This window comes from Acanthisitta chloris, unplaced genomic scaffold (genome assembly GCF_000695815.1).
Source record: "Acanthisitta chloris isolate BGI_N310 unplaced genomic scaffold, ASM69581v1 scaffold7706, whole genome shotgun sequence".
NCBI classification, from domain to species: Eukaryota; Metazoa; Chordata; class Aves; order Passeriformes; family Acanthisittidae; genus Acanthisitta; species Acanthisitta chloris.
Window position 1 is genome coordinate 125395 of NW_008678788.1, and position 8655 is coordinate 134049.

The following is an 8655-nucleotide window of genomic DNA, read 5'->3' on the forward strand; positions in this document are numbered from 1 at the left end:
TAACTGAAGAAAAGTCCTTGAACATCTTCCAGGGATACAGAAAAGCTCCTAACAGATCAAAAAATATTAATGAAAGAATGCAATTTTCTGATAACTCATTACAGCTTCAGTTCCCTTTTCCCAGGCATAAAGAGAAGTTAAGTAAACACAATACTCTGTAAATCACAGAATAAAGGATCAGTAATCACCAGCTTACTGTAAAAAAACAAAGACAGATCTCTCTGTCCAGGTTTTACTACTGAATTCAATTCCCACTATCATCAGTGGCAAACATTCTTAACAGGACTTTTCAAAATTTACTTTTTTTTTTCCTTTTACCCTAGTTGGCTCAGCTGTACATTTCTAACAAATATTTAGAGGGAGTATGTTTCTAACAAATATTTAGAGGAAAAAAAAGGTTAGTCTTTCTGAAATGCATCTCTCCCTTAGAGTGTTATCATTTCCTCAGACTCTGATTTTCATTGTGCTTCACACACAATGAGATTGTCCACTGAAACGAGGATACAATACACCACATGCACACAAAACATTTTTCTGGTGCAGCAGGTAAAGATCTTTTTGCGTGATAATGACAACAGGGCAATATACTTTGAAGTCCTTAAAATTCTGGAGAGAGCATACTAAGCTAATGAAAAAAGGAAATTTTTATAGCATACAACAATAAAATAAGTCAATTGTGATAAAATTAATGAATGACAAAAATGCTTGTCTTAGTAGACAAGGACAGGGTTCAAAGAAAAAGGAAAATGTTGACCTAGCTGTGCAAGTCATGTTAAATGAGAGTTACCAGTGAGATCTCAAAGGCTGGGCAAGCTAGATCTGCAGCAGGCTCATTGGCTTTGTGAGATTATTCAACAAGGTACTGTGTGATCGAACTGCCTTCTACAAGCTCCTTGCATTTGTACTGACAGGTGTTGTTTCAGTGCCTTGCCATCTCCTTCCTTCACAGTTCATTCATCTGTTCCCTATTGCTTCTATGTCATCTCTTTTTCCATGGCCTTCTTAGCTATGTGCATTCAATGCTAGGTGTGCCCGATTAGAGAGGAAGGAAGTTAAGTTTGTTTTATTTTTGTTTGTGCATGTGCTCTTTGGTTGTTGTTCTTTTATTCCCTAAGTGTACATACACTCCTAACAATTTGACAGAAAACTTTACTATATGTCCAGGTTATGAGTATGACCTAACAACTAAATCATAAGGCAAACAAAAATGATTAATTTTATTATTATTTTTATTTGGATGCCTGGCTCCAGAGCTTACAGATCTTAAGACATAACTGTTCCTAGCAAAACTGTAATAAAACCCAGGTAATAATGTAATACATAACCCAGGAAATTAAAGAAATTCCATTGGGTCAGTGGATTGACTTTTCAGTTTCAACCCTGAAGGATGCATGCATCATTAAAGAGCTGATGTTAGGTAAGAGTACCATTCCCAGCTGGCAAAACAGATGTATCACCATGTATTATGTCTGATAACAGTTTGCTGATTGTTTTGCATTCAATTCTTATTTCAGCAAGGCTCTTGCTTCAAACTATTCTAAATTAAGATGAAAGGGGATTAAAACCCCTCAGAACAATCTCCTGAGACTCCCACATAATGAAATTGCTCACACAAAAATAATGCAATACCCTGCTCCCTACCCCTAGACAGGGCAAAAATTGTAAGTTTTAGTAACCCAAAGAAGAACAACCCTATGCTAGTTCCAAGATGACTGCCACATGCTCCCTCTGCAGTTTGTCAGTGTATTTTGACAAAAGCCTGCCAACAAGGATTCCAAAATTTTACTGAATTGTGAATCCTCCTTTTTGTTTGGGGAATAAATATTGAGGTAGAAACTAAGCCAGAAGGAGCTAAATGGCCAGACTCCCACTGACTTCAACATAGCCAGCATCTATTCCTGTCATACAGTGATATTTTTTTTTTCTCCTGACTACAGAAACACCAGAGGTGTTTCAGTACCAAAAAAAGTCATCTTTGGAGCAAAGCTTGGGTTTTTTTCCCTCTCTGAGCACTACTTAAAGTGCTGGTCATGACAACTTGGTGCAATGTTATAACAGAATCAATGTTTACTGTGCAATGTTTATATACTATATATTACTTTTTTTTTTGTGAAGGGGGGTGTGGGTGGATTGGGGAATACCTTTATTTCAAATGAAATTTCAATTTTCCTTCACTGAAAATGGAAGCATGGAAGAAGGTAGACTCTCAAATAAAAGTATCAGCTCCCACAACTCATTTCTAGGTTGTCTGATTTCTGCCAAATCATTTCATACCAGCAGCATTGCAAGTGCTGTCTGTGACCAACGGCTCTAGTACTTTGAGCACTTTCAGGCTGACCCTTATTTTTCTGTCCAGGTACTTCTTGCCCTGTACAAAAATTTTGTATGCCCTTTAATGCAGTGGGTATAATGCCCCATCATGCCATCTGGGCTTTATTCAGGATAACTAGTCCATGTGACCTTTTTTTGCCTAACATCCATTCCTCAGTAACGCTGCCTGCAGATGTTTTCCCTAGGTTTTTCTTCCCTAGTTCCTGTTTTCACTGACCTCTAAAATCCCCTGAGTTTTTAATTTTATTTTATTTTGGTTTGGCTTAGATTTTGTTGCATGCAAACCATACGGGGCACATTCTGAGGAAAGTAAACAGAATTGCTGTAAGGCTAATAACTTAGTTCTTTAAGTCATGCACATAATAGAGTAATTGTGAAGTGGGAAAGGAGTCCAGGGCTATGGCTTGACAGGTGCTATGTTGGTGTGTTATCCTCATCATTTGTTGTTGCTCTGGGATACAGTAAAACTTCTCTTGCAAACTCCAGTGTGTGGGTTTATTTGTTTTTCTTTACAGCTGCACAACAGTGTGGAAAAATAATGCAAGTTTAAAATACCCGGAGCAGGGACTTGCAGAGTCCTTACAGGGGTGTAAGTGGGAAATGATATTCTGGTACAAGAAAATAAAAAAAAAGTTGAAAACTGACTTGTGATACCTTCCCTCTTTATACCACTATATGCATGTTCCCACTGTGAAATCAATATTTTTAAGCATACCTTTAATAGACAGTACCATTTCCAAGTGAGAGATTTTCTGGGTCTTTGAATAAAACAATAGTTCTGTGTGTTTCCCCAAGATAATATGAACACAATCAGGAGAAAACATTAGCAAAACAGAACAGGTTAATCCTAGGTACCTAGAGAACTTGTGTGTTTAGTCAGGACTATCAGTTCTGCTCTGAAGAGATGTAACAATTCTCTTGCCATCAACTACTCAGAGAATATTTACGTTGCAGTGCCTAGCTGAATGTATACCAACCTATTTCCATCAAGAAATATTTCACATCAGATCATCAGCTGTGATGATCATAACCCAAAGATTTTTATCTCAAAGTTGATAAAGATAAAACTAATCAAAGAAAAAAAGGTAAGGCTAAGTTTTAGCTGAAATAAATTACTAAGTAGTACGAAGCAGGATAAAAAGTTCAAGTGCTCACTGAATGTTGACTTAGAGATCTATGGGAAAGAAATCCATGGTGAAATGAAGAAAACTAAAGAAGATTGTAATTAGGAGTAACACATTCAATTATTGCAATAAAAACAATGTAAGAGACTAATCTACATAATGCAAACTGTACCACTTATTTTAAACAACTGGATTGTTTGCCATGTCCTAATATTGTACAGGTAGCTGTATTTCACTACAGGTGGAATCTACATCTGTATCACAATTCTGGCAATGACGAAACAGGAAACCACACCCAATGTGTGTCCTATGTGTTCTCCTGTCAGTTCTTATAGCTCAGGCTCAAATAAAAGAGAGTTGCTGCCATGGCTTCCACTGACCAATATATTTATTTTGGGAGAGGCTTATTGTTAGAGAAATACTCTACTGAACTGTTAGTGACCTTTTCTACCTCCTCTTGCATATGTGTTATTGCTAGCTAGCATGCAAAATTAAAACCAGATATATCCAGCTTTATGTGCACTCAGTGAAACCATGTACGGAACACACTGCTTGCTTTGCTCAGGATGATCTGCAAGAGGAGTCCATTAGGGGAAAAACAGACATCAGTCAATACTGTAAACTATCTTCTCACTTCTCTTTCAGTTTCCATGATGGAGACATGTCACAAATGCTTATAGTCTTGGTACTGGTTTAATACTTAACTATTTGTGGAATGAGTTGAATGCTCCTTTTTTCTGCCAAGAATAAACACAATCAGAAAAAAACCCCAACCAAACAAAACCCAAACAAATAAAAATGATAGTATTTGTTTGATGTGAATGTCTTGTTCTTCATAGCTTTCAAATGGAAGGGTTGTACTTATTCTTGGCCAAAAATTATGGATGCTAACAGAAGCTGCATATAGGCTTAGTGATGAAACAACATTTGTATTTGTTCTGTAGGACTTGCTTATCTTTCACTGTTTCAGAAGTTTTTAATCTATTTGTTTTAGTACTGTATTGCATTTTCTTCATCTTGCTAAATTGGCCATCAAAAGATGTCAAAAGGCATTAGAAAATAATAATTTAAAAATATTTTATTCCTAAAGTAATTTTGCTTGTGATCATCTGAGATCTCCTTCATTATTACTCCACAGGCATTGATCCTCGTTAACAACAAAATCAGCAAAATAAGTCCATTAGCATTTGCTCCTCTGAAGAAACTGGAAAGACTTTACCTGTCCAAGAACAGTCTGAAGGAACTGCCAGAAAATATGCCGAAGTCTCTTCAGGAGATACGGGCTCATGAGAATGAGATCTCCAAGTTGAGGAAAGCTGTCTTTAACGGACTGAATCAAGTGATTGTATTAGGTATGGGCATAAGAAATAATAACAAAAGCAACTCAGTGTTTTTTCAAGATTTTGCTTTTAGTTCAATCATTGATTTTATGTAGAAAGCCAAGAAATGCTCCAATAAATTGTATCTCCCAATTAGCTTTGACGTGAAGAATATAGGTACCTACAGTGCAGCACAGCTCACAACCATGTTTTGTTGGCAGAACTAGGCACCAATCCAATCAAGAGTTCAGGCATTGAAAATGGAGCTTTTCAGGGAATGAAGAGGCTCTCCTACATCCGTATCGCAGACACCAACATTACTACCATTCCAAAAGGTAAGAAATTTGATTGATATTGCAGTGGTTTTCACAGGTATAATGACTTCTATAATGCATTATTCCCTGCACTACAATGACTTCTAGTCAGCTGGGAAAAAAATATATTATGGCCATTTTTTTGAGTCAGTCCTCAGAGTATTACATGGCTACATTTTTTGATCACTTAACTTTTAGTCATTTGGAAAATTTTGGGTTTCTGTTATGAGAAACTCCATGAGAGGTGCACTGTGGAAAGTAAGGTGCTTTATGGTATGTTTGTTTTTCTTGTCTCATAGCTGAAATATAAAGTGGAAGAATTTTAGAGGAAGAAACCTCCAACCCTGGTGGTTGAGCCTGATCAACATTACACAGATGTAAACTCATGTAGAAGTAACTGAAGTTCTACAAGCATATAACCAGCCCTCCACAAATCTTTGTGTTTGAAGCCAAAAAACCGTCCCTACACAAAACAGAAATCTTTGCTAGTTTTATAAGCATTCATTGCAAATTGCTACAAAATAAGAACAACTTCATTGCAATTTATTAAAAAACAAAACAAACAAACCAAATGGTTCCAATCCAGAGGAAATTATATTCAATTTATTCATACCTCAGCCAACAGATTGTTTTGAAATAGCTGAAAACTTTTTGAAAATTAATAGTGGTTGTTATTTTTTTCTTCCCACATTTCCTGTTGTCGATGTTCTTTTGGGGGACTTCAGATAGGTAAAATAAGCTTCCTTTTTTTTTTTTACTGATAAACAGAACTTGTAAGCTAGTATGTACCCTAACATAAAAATTATTTTACCTCATCTTTACAATTGCATTTTCTACTACTGTCACTTGTTAAATAACTAGTTGCCAAATGCTTGGAAATTTATATATGTGGATAATCTGGCTAAAATGAAAGGTCTTTTTCTTACACAATTATATATGTTCCATTTACATAATCATGAAGGCTAGAAGTCATATCTGAGAAGAATTTAATTTAGGTATTTTTCAAGAGTTAACTGTTCTATAATGATCTTAGGAGCTGGGTCTTATTTCGTGCTAAAGAAATGGTTACTAGCTGTTTCCAGTTTGCCTGATTGTGAAAGTTCTTTGTTTCATTAAGTGAATTGTTCTTGGCCATGCCTAGTAAAAATCTTTTCTTTTTTTTTTTAACTTTAAAAGAGTCTTGGTATAATGCAAGTTTGGGTTTTTCTTTTAAAAAAGTTAATAATCCAATATAATCAAAAGTAATATGATTGGTTTCTGTCTTTCAGGCCTTCCCCCATCCCTTACTGAACTTCACCTTGATGGCAACAAAATCAGCAAAATTGATGCTGAAAGTCTGTCTGGACTCACCAACTTGGCAAAGTAAGAATATTAGTTGAAATTGTAATCACCATACACAGAATAAGGAAACCTGAGGCTGGGCTTCTTGAGCATTATCATCATTGGAGTAGTATATAACTTAGTAGGAAAAGCTTCTAAGAAATTGTGTACTGACTTAAGAAGGGAAACACTTTTTTTTTTCCTCACTAGACTTTACAGCTGTTTTCAGTTATGGGTGATGTATGCCTAGGACAACTCTTTATTTGATTTATCGGAAAATAAAAAAAAGAAAAAAGAAAAAGAGAGCAATTAGGTTTTTCATGTTTCTTTCATTGTATGTGCGTTTTTGGTTTATGCAGTTTTCTTGGAAGTCTGCATTGCTCATGCAATTTGCCCTAGAAACTGAGGGAAAAAGCACATGGGAACCAAAACTGCTTTAAACAGTGACAGTGGTTCCTTTGTTCTTTGTTTCTCAAGAAAAGCAAGTTTGCAATGAGTTTAGAAACATGATTAAAAAAATATATGTAAATATTAAAAAGTGTCACTGTCAGAGTGAATTGTACTCTGATAATCTGTGAATATGTTGGTGAATAAGTTTCTCTAACTGTAGGAAAATATAAGGAGAATTTCCAAAGAACAGTTGTAGGCATAGAATTATTTGTAAATTCGTTCACATCAGAAAACACACTAGCATAGCACAATGGGGCTTTACTACAATGTATTTTAATACTATAATATTTTAAAAGTTTGATATGAAAATAGAAGTTTAATGGATCAAAAAGACTGGTAATCAGATGTTACTAAGATTACTGGATCTAATTCATGGATCCGGTAATCAGACTGTTAATAAGATTACTGGATCTAATTCATGGATCTTCATCTTAATCATTCTGCCTGTCATAATGAAGGCAGAAAAGAGTCATCAAAGGAAGATTACTGAGTAACAGGAGTTAAGTTTCCCACTGTTTATAACAGCTTGGACAGCAATTTAATGCAAAGAAGTATATAGTAACTTAACGCTTTTTTTGGATCTGGCAATTCCAAGTGATAAATCTCAGAACTGCTTTCCAGTGCTTATAGGGTAAGACATTTCATCTTCTGTTTGATGTTCATATTTGATTACAGATTCATCCCTGCTCAAAAACAATATGTTCCTGGATTTTAATGAAAAAGTAACAATACTATAATTATGGATTAGAGGACTATGAAACAGTTATTGTTTATAACAGGACTTAGTATAAAATGTAACATTCTTCAGAGAAATACAGAAAACTTCCAAGACAAACCCAAGTTGATAAGTACTCAGGTAGACAGTAAGTTGCTTTACTGGAGGTGGGAGCTGTGTGTGAGTTGTCCTGCATATGACACAGTTTTCCTGCTTTTTCACATTCACACTTGAAAACATTACGGGCAGCATCACATAGGCACTATTGTTGGAATACCATCTCAAGGCAAGTTTTACACAGAAAGTGCTGATGAACTCCTAAAAATATCTAACCTTGGGCTGCTTCTATGGTGGTTGCACTCTATGGAGAAACAAGATAAACTCTTGCTCATGGTGTGGAAATGTGGACCTACTCAGAGCAGGCACCAAGTTGTAAATCACTCTCTTGCCTGTGCTTAAGCAGGCAACCTAAACATAGTCATAAATTCCCTTTTGCAAAGTTGAGAGGTAAGGCAGACTACAGACTGGTGAACAAGGAAAACACTGGACATAATGAAGACAGATGGAGGAAGCTGTGGGAGAGCTCTGGAAGATCATATGGGATAAATCTAAGGGGCAGCATGATTCTTATGCCACAGAAACAAGCTACTAAAACCCAGCTTTTATTTGCACATCTGAGTCTTCAGAGACATTAGGACAGGGTCAGACAACTCTCCTCCTGGATCATGTCAAGTCAAGCTCAACAGTCTAATAGCTGCCCTAAAGCACAGTTAAACTTTGAGAAAGGTCATTTTTCTGACTGTTTTATGGTATTTTGAACTGTAATGTTTTCCTCACAAGAGCTTGGTGTAGATCTACTGCTCATGCTCTTTTAAGCTCTGGAGTTCTAGCAGAAGGCCAATATTTGTTCTCTTTGTTTGTTTGTTTTCCAATTACTCTTAAGTCTTTCAAAAGTCTTCATAGAGTGCTTCAGTGGAAAAACAATAATCTCATGAATGTAAACCCCACAAAGACTGCTGATTACATTCAGGAATGAGCTCCAAGGCAGATATATATATATTACATAACTGATATGTTCATAT

The 8655-nt window shown here is 35.9% G+C and overlaps 1 protein-coding gene across 1 annotated transcript in view; it reads left to right on the forward strand.

The window, feature by feature from the left end:
- The window catches only part of DCN (decorin), a 39675-nt gene that overhangs the window by 25771 nt on the left and 5249 nt on the right, over positions 1–8655 (forward strand). The window contains exons 4-6 of the mRNA XM_009077054.1: positions 4594–4807; positions 4996–5109; positions 6357–6450. Coding sequence (XP_009075302.1) covers positions 4594–4807; positions 4996–5109; positions 6357–6450 — 422 coding nt within the window. The remainder of the gene's footprint in view (positions 1–4593; positions 4808–4995; positions 5110–6356; positions 6451–8655) is intronic.